Here is a 13924-nt window from a genome sequence, read left to right as displayed (position 1 = left end):
TTTCCTTAGCTTCCTGTGCAATCGGCACGCTTTTCTTGTGTTTGTTTGCATTGTCCTGTATTTTTGGATTTTGACTGGTTTATGGTAAATAAATCATTGTCTTACCTGCACTTTGCCTCCGAAGTTCCGTCTGCATCCTGGGAAAACGATCCGTGCATTAACATGCGACCCCGATGTGACAGCGTGTCTTTTGGTTTCAGGAGTCGTATGTCACATGGGTATAGGTGGGGGTGTGCATAATTAGGTATTTAAGGAGAGTGAGGCTACAAGAGAGGATATGTTTAGGGTGCTAAACTATTTGTTTATGTGTTTTGTTTATTTGGCTATTATATGTCATCTTGTTATTACTTCTGTTTGTCATCTTATTCATATTTCTTGTCATCTTTTTTTTATATACATATTAAATCCTCGTCAAATTCACTCAAGAGTCAAAAGCGGGTCATTCAAGAACGGAAAACCCATTCTTATCCCTCCAGCAACTAAAAAAGGGAAAGGAGGTCGCAATAGTTTTGTAAATTCTCATTTAATTCACAGCTAACGACCTCTCAGCTGGAAAAGCCTGCGAGAGGTCGCCAACTACAGGAAACCCTCACCCCACCCTGTGGGCAACAATAGTCTGGCTGAGGACCAAAACAGCTTCTATTCTGCAGGTTTTCACACCCCCGCCCCAACACTCTCTACGCATACCCCTCCCCACTGACCCCCACCTGCACTGACGACCTGATGGTGCCTTTCTGAAACAAAAGATCGGAAAGCCTCCAGGACCAGATGGTGTGTCCCCAGCCTGCCTGGAAGTCTGTGCTGAGCAGCTGGCCCCTATCTTCACCAAGATCTTCAACTCATCACTAGCTGTGCCAAGTGCCTACTTGCTACAAAGACCACCATCACCCCAGCCCCAAAGAGAGCTGCCATCCCAGGACACGCGACTACAGACCTGTAGCCCTGACCTGTTGTCTGTGGTCATGAAGCCCCTGAGAGGCAGATGCTGCGCCAGTTCATACCTGGGCAAATTAAGGCCCGTTGAGCTTTTCAATCTGGCCCGCCGGACATTCTAAAATATTTTTTTTAGATCTTTAAGATGGAAACTGTAGCTGCCATTGTGATGTGCAGTGATGTTTTCAAATGACCATAAGTCTTGAACTATACAAAGTATTTCAATGGTTGGAATCTGCGCTTTTGCATGATATACTAGTTACTAGGGGTGTGGGAAAAAATTGATTCGAATTCGAATCGCGATTCTCACGTTGTGCGATTCAGAATCGATTCTCATTTTTAAAAAATCGATTTTTATTTATTGATTTAATTTTTTTTTTTAATTTTTTTTTTAAATTAATCAATCCAACAAAACAATACACAGCAATACCATAACAATGCAATCCAATTCCAAAACCAAACCCGACCCAGCAACACTCAGAACTGCAATAAACAGAGCAATTGGAGACACAAACACGACACAGAACAAACCAAAAGTAGTGAAACAAAAATGAACATTATCAACAACAGTATCAATATTAGTTACAATTTCAACATAGCAGTGATTAAAAATCCCTCATTCCCTTATTCCAAAGGGAATAAGCGGTACAAAATGGATGGATGGATAAAATAAGTCATATTTTTGGTTCATTTAATAGTTAAAACGAATTGACATTATTGCAATCAGTTGATAAAACATCGTCCTTTACAATTATAAAAGCTTTTTACAAAAATCTACTACTCTGCTTGCATGTCAGCAGACTGGGGTAGATCCTGCTGAAATCCTATGTATTGAATGAACAGAGAAACGTTTTGAATCTGGAAAAAAATTGTTTTTGAATTGAGAATCGTGTTAAATTGAAAAAAAAAAAATCGATTTTGAATCGAATCGCGACCCCAAGAATCGATATTGAATCAAATCATGGGAAACCCAAAGATTCACAGCCCTACTAGTTACCAGAGGTGTGGACTCGAGTCACATGACTTGGACTCGAGTCAGACTCGAGTCATGAATTTGATGACTTTAGACTCGACTTGACAAAATGTAAAGAGACTTGCAACTCGACTTAGACTTTAACATCAATGACTTGTGACTTCACTTGGACTTGAGCCTTTTGACTTGACATGACTTGCTACTTTCCCCAAAACCTAAAGCTTAAAAAGTTATTTGGGAGCGCTCCGTAGCTTTCATTTTGTACGTGTCTGTCTATCAGCGTGTGTGCTGCGTGTCAGCGCGTGTGCTCTCAGTACAACAGCCAATCAAATTAGATCTACATTGTTTTCATCACACAGCATTCAGCCAATCAAATTGCAGGACAACCAATGAACAAGAGTTGTCAAACAACGCGCCAGTGAGAGAGATTTATACCAAAGTTGGTTTCGTTCGGGTATAAAAACTACGACTTGGTCAACAAAAAAGGAATTGCCGTATGCAAATCACGCTGTTCGAATATTACAGACGGAGACGCAACAACTTCCAACTTCGTTCGACATTTGAAGTTGCACAAAGAAGGGTAAGTTTTGAATGTAAGATAACGTTTATTGGCTAAGTAACGTGACTTTTATTTGCTGTGTAGTTAAATCAGTGAGGCTGTAAACTCACTGCTAACGTCATAACCATAGACATCTTATAAGGGTACACAGCATCGAGCGCTACTGCCTACTGGCGCAGACGAGACGCGGGGCCGCCATCTTGGAGTGGTGATCCGCTACACTCAGTGCAATTCATTTGGCAGGAGCAATGAACTGTCAGCGCATTTAATTCATTTTACCTCACTGAATACCACTCATTTTCACACGCTTTTTTGTCATACGTGTAGCTATGATAACGGACACATGTTTTATTATTCATAGTTTGCTTAACAGTAATATAATATTCTTATATGCTATAAGTGACCAGACGTCCGAGATCAAAACCGGGAATATAAGCCCAGAGAAGGGGGGAAAAAAAGGTCAGCTATTTTTTAAGTTGAAGAAACAATATAATTACGTTATATATACATGCGTATATCCTACATAAACAATGTATGAATACATTAGATATCTATATATCTTATAGACCGTATCTCTGTTGCTGCAGCAGCAGCAGAGTTTATTATGTCTTGACACTTTGTATTGATACTTTGTATTACATTCTTCCCTTAAATGATCATGTTTACAGTGATTGTTATATATGTATTTTTTATGTATGTCGCTTTGGATAAAAGCGTCTGCCAAATACTTAAACATATATAAACACCTGAAAGTCTTTATATCAGCTAAAACCACCAATCTGTTTCACTGGATTCAGAATACAACCAAATGCTGTCTTACCCAACAATGTTAGTATTTGAATATTGTTACTTGAAGACTTATTCCTGGTTACAATTATACTGTTAAGAAAGTATTGTCTTATATTTTGCCTAAAATGAGAATGCATCATAATCAGTGGCGGCTGGTGAATTTTGTTTTAGGTGGGTCTGAAAGTTTGTAAAGCAAACCCCTGTAGGGGCGTCATCCTCCCCCAGAAGATTTATTTGTGATTTTCACATAAATATATTGAAGATCTTTGCTCCTTCTCAACTCTGTGGTAATGTTATTTTCATAAAATACAACCAATAGTACATTAATGTTAAATCTTACTTGTGAAAAGTAATCCCCCGATTCCTATTTTCAACAGTCCGCTCATTTGAGCAGGAAAACGCTGAACACCAGCCCGGCATCTTTGTTTTCTACCTGTCAACTGTCAGTTTAGGCTGCTCGCCGGCTCCTCATCACCACTTCAAGATGCAATATGCTCGCGTCACAGCAACCAATACTGCGTCTACTTATAAGATGTCTATGGTTATAACATAGTTTCAAACACAGCAATATGTTGCGTCCACTGCAGTTTGCTACCTTATTCATACTTTTTATCAAGTGATTTTTTTAAGCAGGGTTGCATGAGGTACCTACACTTAACGTTACGTTAGTCAATGTATCACACACAGTAACATAACGTTAGACGGCGGTCAGCAGCACCGTGTATTTTAGCCACCTACAAAAAGACAAACATAGTCAAATAAAGGTCAGTTAAAATGTATACTATATTAAGAATATGTGTACATATTGCATAGGGCCCTGACATCTAAAAAGTACAACTCTGTTCATTGTTATGTTCATGTATTTGTTATGTTTTTCATATGTACGCACACATAAACACACATACAGTATGAGATGAGATCAATGAGATAAGGTAAGAACAGAATAGAAACTGCTGTGGAACTAGTTACAATGCAATATGCCATGGAAATACAATGTTAACAATTTTGTACAAATAAGTACAGTTGCACTTGTTTTTGCAAATGTGTTTATTCTGTAAAGGAATGAGTTAAATGTTTAAAATTGTTTAAACTATTAAAATGACTGGTTAATAGTGCTATTATGAATTGCAATGTCAGTACTATTTTTTTTCCTGCTATTTCAAATGCACTTGTTTTAATAAATAAATACAGCGGTTTAAAAGCATACACAATCTGTGTAAAAATATTAGTCTGTGGTTAAAAGGACTTGAAAGGACTCGAAACTCAAAATGCAGGACTTGTGACTTGACTTGAGACTTTCCAGTCTTGACTTTGGACTTGACTCGGGACTTGCCTGTCTTGACTCGGGACTTGACTCGAGACTTGAGGGCAAAGACTTGAGACTTACTTGTGACTTGCAAAGCAATGACTTGGTCCCACCTCTGCTAGTTACTATGGTAATCTAAGTCACAGCAGCTCAGACGAGGCACCATGCAGTGTGGGTGGGGAGCGTTTCCACAGAGTGTTTTTACAGCAAAGTTCTAAAACTTAGTGATATATCAAATATATCAGACAGTAGGTGTTTTTTTTTTTTCACCATTCGAGTTCATATTTTGCTGTGTTTGTTGCATTTTTGTTGCGTTTCGCCTTATTGTAAAATGTCGATCGAACGGGGATGTGACGTTCATATGTTGTCAATATTCAGTGCTTTATCTGTCATATTTAATATTGTAAATCCCACATTCTTTATTTTCATGTACATTCTGGGTGTTTAATTCAGTAAAAAAAACATAAAATTCCATTCCGTTTTTAAAGGCAGTCTATCATAATGGTTTTAGCATTCAATCAGACATTATTGTGAGGTTTTGTATTAGTGTTCCTAAAAATCGGCCCCCAGACACATTTTTTTCTCTAAATTTGGCCCCCCGAGTCAAAATATTAAAGGTGGTCACAGGACCCCTGCTGTGCCCCCTACAGTTTGCCTATGGGCCAAACAGGTCGGTGGAGGATACAGTCAACATGAGACTGAACCACATCCTGCATCACCTCGACTCTCCAGGGACCTACGCTAAGATCCTCTTTGTGGACTTCAGCTCTGCATTTAAAGGTGAGCTGCACTTTTTTTTTGTAATTTTGCCTGTCGTTCACAATCATTATGAGAGACAAGAACACATGATTTTTTTCTTTTAAATTTAGGATTCTGAAGATGATAAAAAAAAACACTTGGAAGATGTTGCTAATGTGAGTCACCGTTGTAGCATTCAAAGCCCTCAAACACCTTCAAAACACTCCATCGTTTTACATATACACTGCAAGTATAAACGTATCATGAAGTAACAGACACGTTCATAACAATATGTCATATTAGGGCTGTGAATCTTTGTCTATCTTAGGAACAAGAGAGTGTAATTAAAAAAAAAAAAAAGTATATATGTAGTTTTATATATATATATATATATATATATATATATATATATATATATATATATATATATATATATATATATATATATATATGTATATGTATATATATATATATATATATATATATATATATATATATATATATATATATATATATATATATATATATATATATATATATATATATTATATATATGTGTGTGTGTAGTTCAGTATATATATTATTTAGAAAATATATCTATCTCTATATTTATATATATTATTATATCTTTGAAGTTTCCTGAGGGAACTTAACCAAAGGGATTGATAAAGTTTCTGTCTGTCTGTGAATCAATGTAACTGTTTAAAATACATAGGTTTAGGTAAACATAGGTACTAATTATTTTCTTCTTTTTTTTTTAAAACATTTTTATACAATTGCTACAGTACATCTGGAAAGTATTCATAGCACTTCACTTTTTTCGCATTTTGTTATGTTACAGTCTCATTCGAAAATGTAATAAATTCCTTTTTGTCCTCAAAATTCTAAAGGGCAATACCCCAAAATGACAATGTGAAAATGTTTGTTTTTTTATTTTGCAAATTTATAAAAAAAAAAAAGAAAAAAAAAGAAATCCCATGTACTGAAGGATTCACAGTATTTGTACAATACTTTGTTGATGCACTTTTAGCAGCCATTACAGCCTCAAGTCTTTTTGAATACGGTGCCACAAGTTTGGCAAACCTATCTTTGGGCAGATCCGCCCCTTCCTCTTTGCAGCACCTCTCAAGTTCCTCCAGGTTGGATGGGAAGTGTCAGTTTTCATCCAGGATGTCTCTGTAAGTTACTGCATTCATATTTAGTCTACCAGTTCCTGCCGCTGAAAAACATCCCCACATCATGATGCTGCCACCACCAGTCTTCACTGTAGGGATGGTATTGGCCTGGTGATGAGCGGTGCTTGGTTTCCTCCAAACATTAAACCTGCCGATCATGAGTTCAAGCTTTGTCTCATCAGACCAGAGAATTTTGTTGCTCATGGTCTGAGAGTCTTTCAGGTGCATTTTACTAAGAAATAATATTATCAAAATATATTTATATTTTGTTTATGTAGTTATATGACAAGTTTAAAATAAGTACACTTAAATAAACGTAAGTACATTTTGTTATATATATATATTTTTAAATATTTATATTTTATTGATATATTTTAGGAGCAAAAAAGGGCATTTTTAAACAACTGTTGATCTATGTAGTTATATAACTCATTTACTTGTCCAGGGTGTACCCCGCCTACCGCCCAAGTGCAGCAGGGATAGGCTCCAGCTCCCTGCGACCTTGAGAGGGACAAGCGGTAAAAGAATGGATGAATGGATATCATATAACTAGTTCCGAATAAGTTGACCTACATAAACATATGTAGATATTATTATATATTTTAAATTTTTTTATATTTTATTGATACATTTTAGGAGCAAGAGAGTGTAATACATGTTGATATATGTAGTTATTTTTAACTACATATACAGTGTATGCAGTTATGTAACTATTTTGAAATAAGTAGACTTAAAATGTGAGTGTGAATGTTGTCTGTCTATCTGTGTTGGCGCTGCGATGAGGTGGCGACTTGTCCAGGGTGTACCCCGCCTTCCGCCTGAGTGCAGCTGGGATAGGTTCCAGCACCCCTTGTGACCCCGAGACGGACAAACCATAGAAAATGGATATATATATATATATATATATATATATATATATATATATATATATATATATATATATATATATATATATATATATATATATATATATATATATATATATATATATATATATATATGTATGTATGTATGTATGTATGTGTGTGTGTGTGTGTGTGTGTGTGTGTGTATATGTGTGTGTGTATACATGTATGTAGGTATATGTGTATGTATATATATATATATATATATATATATATATATATATATATATATATATATATATATATATATATATATATATATATATATATATATATATATAGGCATTTAGGGGAACGATAGGACAGACTTTATTTATTCCACAATAGGGAAATTATGTGATAAAGTTGCAAAAAGTCCACAAAAAATAAGAGAAAAAAAACATGAGGGAAACATCAAAAAACACAAAGGACATCAAAGATAATAAAAGGGCATAGTCTGCCACTTCAGCAGTACCATTTCTACATACAGTAGAAATGGTACTGTTGTGTGTTAAAAAAGTAACACACAACAAAAAAACAAAAATTAGCAATAAATAATATACATTGCGCACAAAAAGATATGTGTTTTCTTTTAAAAAAAAACTGTTGATATATGAACTGTAGTTGTGTGTCGAGTTTAAAAAAAGTAGACTTAAATAAATATAGGTACCTATTATTATTATTATTATTATTATATATATATATTATTTTCTAAATATATTCATGTTTTATCGATACATTTTAGAGCAAAAGACTGATTTTTTAAAAATAACTGTTGATATACGTAGTTATTTATCCAGTTTGAAATAAGTAGACCTAAATAAATATAGGTACATAATATTATTGTTTTAAAAACATATTAATATTTTATTGATGTATTTTAAAAAATAACTGTTTGTATATGTAGTTATTTAACTAGTTCAAAATACGTAGTCTTAAAATGATATACCGGTACTGTATATTGCGCACATATATTTTCTAAATATATTTACATTATATTTTAGGGGCAAGTGGTTGTATTTAGTACTGTAAGCTATGAATTAATGTATTATTTTCAAAATATATTTTATACATACATTTTCAGGAGGAAGACAAAAGAGTGTACTTAGCCCACTTGGAATAAATATGTTTATAGTATACTGGTATACAGTGTATATATGTGTTATTAAAGAATATTATCCTGTAATTATATATTTTGGGACAAGCAGTAGAAAATGGATGGATGGAAATATCTCAAGTGTAGTCATGTTTTTTTTAATCTATCTACTAAAAACATTAGTTTTTTTTCCTTATAGAATGCATACGTTTATTAAAATGCTTAAAGGGGAACTGCTTTTATTTTTCATTTTGACGATTGTTCACAATCCTTATGACAAAACAAGAAGAAAAAAGTTTTTTTTTTTTTTTTACATTCTAACATGTAAAAATCGACTCCTTCTTGGTAGCTAGCAATGCAGCTAATGGTAGCAATCAATTGTACCTCTAAATCACTTTAAAAATGCATTCAAAAACCGTCAACAATACTTCATTTACGTTCAGTAACATGTATAATAACCAAGCTGTTGCAACATTGTTACTGCAAAAGTGAACACTGAGGAACTCTCTTTCTAGCGTTTTTACCGGTTTAGTTGGGTAAGCACTCCATTTATGTCAAAATAGCATGACTACGGGTTCCACATTTATAGCATCAAAGTCACTTTCACCTCACCCTACCAGCTTCTGTTTGCTCCAATGTCTCACCCTCTTCTTCATACTAAATTCTAGAAGCAACAGTTCATCCTCTGTATATTCAGCTTCAAAAAGATAAGGTCGTGACTCCTTATTTGTCCAAAAATAGTCGTCTTCGTTGTCTGTTATAGATTCTGACATGATTAGGACACACGTGCCTTTGTTTCCAAGCGTAGGAATAAACATTTGTTGCCGGAAGTCGGAAGTGCGCTACTGAAGAAGTCAGTCAATGATATAAAACGTTGATGAAATTGTTTTAGAGGGCTTTGAATGCTACAACAGTGATACCCATTAGCCACATCTTCCAAGTGTTTTTTTTAAAATGACCTTTAAATTCCTAAAAAAAAAGACATCTGTGTTTTTGTCTCTCATAATCATTGTGAACGATAGGAAAAATTCCCCCCCAAAAACTGCAGTTCCTCTTTAATATTGTTGTAAATATGTACATAATTAGTATTTATGTTTTTTTGCACATTATTTCAGGAAGAGGGGGACAAGCGGTAGAAAATGGAAACATTAAGCGGGTGCTTCAATAAATGTATTTTTTGAAAGAGGATAGGCATGATTGGGGGGTTTAAATGTTAAAAAAAAAAAATCATAATTGCATAGAAAAAAAAGACAACAGTATGTCAAGTTTCCATTTCTCATATAAAAGTAGTTTCCTGCAGCAGAGTGCCTCCATTCTTGCTCACTGCAGGCTACTTTGACCACACCCCTTCTCATGTTGCAGCAAAACACTCGACGACGATATTTTCCCACCATGCACCTGGATACAGTCTATGACGTATGCAATTCTCTGATGAGGCTTTCCATACTTTTGTCAAGATCGAACTTTTTGAGCGTTATGTTTTCTGCGCCCCTCGTTAACAATTCGTAATGTCTCGTGTCATTTGTATTCGTGGGCATTTAAAAATGGTAAGTTAAAAAATGACATTAAAAAATAGGGATAATTTGTATAGTGTAGACTTTTTTTAGTGCTTTTATATTTACTAACGCTATTATCAAATGTTGTTTTTAGTTTAACGGGATTGAATGTTAAATGCGCATATGTAAATGTACTATGTCAAATAATACAACTAATAATATAATATATAAGAAGCGTGTCTTCAATTGGCTGATCGTTTACGTATCACCCACAGGAGATGACAACAACAAAACAGACCGAAAGGGTGTTAGCGTAGTTAGCCCCTCGCTATAAACAAGAGCCGATCCGGCCTCTTTTGATACATCTCCCGGGGGTGGATGTGAGGATATTAAACCTATTTTACGAGTAGCAATGTCGTTAATGTGCATCATCCTGGCTGTCATTAATCCAGGGCTAGCCGAGTCGAGCTAGTGATGCTAAGTTAGCTCTATGTATGCCAAACCAATACAGCTTAGCTAGCTTGGGAGCTAGCACACTCGCCTTAGGTAAGGCGGAGAGCCAGAGCAGGGAGATGCGGGTAAAGTGAGGTAAGTGCGTCGATAATATGCCATTATTTTCACACGTCAAATCACGTACAAACTAACACAAGCACAGACTGCTGGTGTCAGACAACCAGAATACATTCCAAAATAATCGACGAAAGCGTTCCAGGGCTAGCATGACTGCTGTGTGGGCTAATGGGTACTTAGCGCAGTTAGCGGTGTATCATTACAGTCTGGTTAGCTTGCGAGCAGACAGTGTACCCTTTTGTCACCATTTACACAACTTTTAACAACATTTATTACTTGCGTTAACGCGTTGGAATGGAGACCTGCTGTTTGCTTGCAAGCCACCTGCAGTCCTTCTGGCAGTTGAATTAAGTAGTTGGCAGTTAACTAAGTCAATACATTTGTTTCCACACTGTTTTTCTGTAGTTTTCCAAATCGGCCTAGTTTCAGTTCAGTTTCAGTTTATTTTGAACATGCATATACGATACAATGTAATGCATCGCACACTTCCAGTTGTTTCATTACAGCACGTCCGAAAAAGGAGTAGGAATAATTTGTTTATTTAATCCTACCCCTTTTCATACCATAGCAATTGTATCCCATTTCCTTGTTCTCTATAACAGAACAGTGAACATATTAATACTAAATAAATAATATACAATAGTAAGCATACAAATATTCCATCCATCCATTTTCTACCGCTTGTCCCGTTCGGGGTCGCGGGGGTGCTGGAGCCTATCTCAGCTATAATCGGGCGGAAGGTGGGGTACACCCTGGACAAGTCCTCACCTCATCACAGGGCCAACACAGATAACCAGACAACATTCACACTCACATTCACACACAAGGGCCAATTTATACAAATATTAAATACATAAATAACCTTTGTCTCAATAAAAAAAATGGGGAAAAAAAGGGTTCAAGATGTTCATCATAATTCTCGTTTTGTGTACTTTGTAAGTAAGTAAGCCTCCAGTCTTCAGGCCAGGGTCTTCTGAAGATCCCAAAAACTTAAAACCCGTGGAGACATGGCATTCAAGGCTATAGCGTCCAGACTCTGGAAAAATCTGCACCAGTCCCTCTGCGATCTTGACTGTGTTGAAACTTTTAAAGAAACATTTTAAAACTTCCCTTTTTAGTAAAGCATTTAGTTAATGCACCTTTTAACTATCATTTTTAATCCACTTTGTATCCTTTTTTATGATGTTGCCCCTGTTGTTTTAATTGAATTGTTGTTTTACTTCACCTATGTTTTGTACAACGCTTTGTGATTTTATCTGTGAAGAGCGCTTTATAAATAATAATTTACTTACTTACTTACTTTGTGAACACTTGTAGTTTGAACCGTCTCTTTAACCAAAATATATTGGTGCTTTGTTTGATTTCTTTGGTTTATCCGTTCCATAATTTAATTCCACATACTGTTATACTAAAGGTTTTAAGTGTTGTACGAGCATACAAATGTTTTAAATTAGATTTTCCTCTAAGGTTATATTTCTCCTCTTTTGTTGAGAAGAATTGTTGTACATTCTTGGGTAGCAGGTTATAGTTTGCTTTGTACATAATTTTAGCTGTTTGCAAATGCACCAAATCCTTGAATTTCAATAATTGTGATTTAATAAATAAAGGGTTTGTATGTTCTACATATCCAACATTACTTATTATTCTAATTGATCTTTTTTGCAACACAGTTAGTGAATGAAGCGCACATTTGCAGTTGTTTCCACATATTTCTACACTATAAATACGATATGCTAACACTAGCGAGCAGTAGAGAATACGAAGTGATTTTTGGTCTAGAACATGTTTTGCTTTATTCATTATCGATGTGTTTCTTGCTACTTTGTGTTGTTTTCTTTTACCCTTTCAATATTTCCTCCGTCTATCTGTATGTGAGGATCAAAGGTCCAAACTGTAGAATGTTGTGGTTTGGCAGTTGTCTTTCATGTTGGTGCGTGTTTGCTTTTTGCAGGGTGGCCTTGAAAGACTAAATGAGCAAGACGGTCGGAGGACAGTGGCAACATGAAGTTGTATGTGTTCCAGGTTAACAATGGCAGCACGCTGACATTCGACACTGATCTCGCTGTCCAAACGTAAGAGAGAGCCCACTTTGCAACCAACCAGAGCAACCCTTTGGTCCTCTTTGTCTGTTTGGACATATTGCATAACATAACATGTCTCCTTTTGTTTTAGTGTCGTGGAGCTGAAACATGCCATCCAAGCAAAGTATAAGATTGCCATTCAACATCAAGTCCTTGTTGTCAATGGAGGGGAATGTATGGCTGCGGAGAGGCGGGTCTGCAGCTACAGTGCTGGCACTGTAAGTACTTTTGTTTTAATGTTGGCTATCTGAAAAACATGTTGTCGTATGTTATAATGTTACACCTCTAAGGTAGCAGGGGGTGTATATTGTAGCGTCCCGGAAGAGTTAGTGCTGCAAGGGGTTCTGGGTATTTGTTCTGTTGTGTTTATGTTGTGTTACAGTGCGGATGTTCTCCCGAAATGTGTTTGTCATTCTTGTTTGGTGTGGGTTCACAGTGTGGCGCGTATTTGTAACAGTGTTAAAGTTGTTTATACGTCCACCCTCAGTGTGACCTGTATGGCTGTTGACCAAGTTTGCATTGCATTCACTTGTGTGTGTGAAAAGCCTTAGATATTATGTGATTGGGCCGGCACGCAAAAGGAGTGCCTTTAAGGTTTATTGCCGCTCTGTACTTCTCCCTACGTCCGTGTACCACTCCGTACAGCGGCGTTTTAAAAAGTCATAAATTTTACTTTTTGAAACCGATACCGATAATTTCCGATATCACATTTAAAAGCATTTATCGGCCGATAATATCGGCAGTCCGATATTATCGGACATCCCTAGTTGCGATGCCAAAAAATATCGACGTAATCATAGTAGTATCGACTAGATACGCTCCTGTACTTGGTATCATTACAGTGGATGTTAGGTGTGGATCCACCAATGGCTTTTGTTTACATTGTGACGCCGGTGAGCTATGGTGTGTAGTGAAGCATGTTTAGCTATTCCTCGTCCTGCAGGGATGATACTTGTAAGAAACTTACTTTATTAGTCGGATTAGTGATTTAGAAGTAAAACACTGTCGACTGGAGCAGAATGTTAGCCGCTAGCTAGCTAGCCATGTCTTAAAGCACCTCTTCCGGTGGGCGTTTCAGTGTTAGCCACACCTCTATTCACCTTTATCGTTAGTTTTTAAGCCAAAATTTGTTCGTTCTCCCTTTTCTGTCTACACACATTGTCTGCCATTGTAAGTACTCTGTGATTGTGCGATGCCGAACATGCTCGTCTGCTTGTAAACCAGCAATGACACGACGTGACAACGACGGGGGCGCGGTGGACCGGTACTTTTCAGAGGCGGTATAGTACCGAATATGATTCATTAGTATCGCGGTACTATACTA

The 13924-nt window shown here is 36.2% G+C and overlaps 1 protein-coding gene across 3 annotated transcripts in view; it reads left to right on the top strand.

Moving 5' to 3' along the window:
• Nucleotides 1–9886: 9886 nt before the first annotated feature.
• rb1cc1 (RB1-inducible coiled-coil 1) overlaps nt 9887–13924 on the top strand; it is a 28133-nt gene continuing 24095 nt past the window's right edge. For 2 of the 3 annotated variants that reach the window (XM_062022520.1, XM_062022517.1), the window contains exons 1-3: nt 10222–10537; nt 12471–12591; nt 12692–12818. In XM_062022520.1, the coding sequence (XP_061878504.1) occupies nt 12521–12591; nt 12692–12818 (198 nt within the window). In that variant the 5' untranslated portion in view covers nt 10222–10537; nt 12471–12520. Of the gene's footprint in view, nt 10001–10221; nt 10538–12470; nt 12592–12691; nt 12819–13924 lie in introns of those variants that run through there. The other variant, XM_062022518.1, reaches the window with a different exon arrangement.

This window comes from Entelurus aequoreus, linkage group LG16 (genome assembly GCF_033978785.1).
Source record: "Entelurus aequoreus isolate RoL-2023_Sb linkage group LG16, RoL_Eaeq_v1.1, whole genome shotgun sequence".
NCBI lineage: Eukaryota > Metazoa > Chordata > Actinopteri > Syngnathiformes > Syngnathidae > Entelurus > Entelurus aequoreus.
Note: the sequence above shows the minus strand (reverse complement) of the source record. Positions and strands in the feature narration are given on the sequence as shown.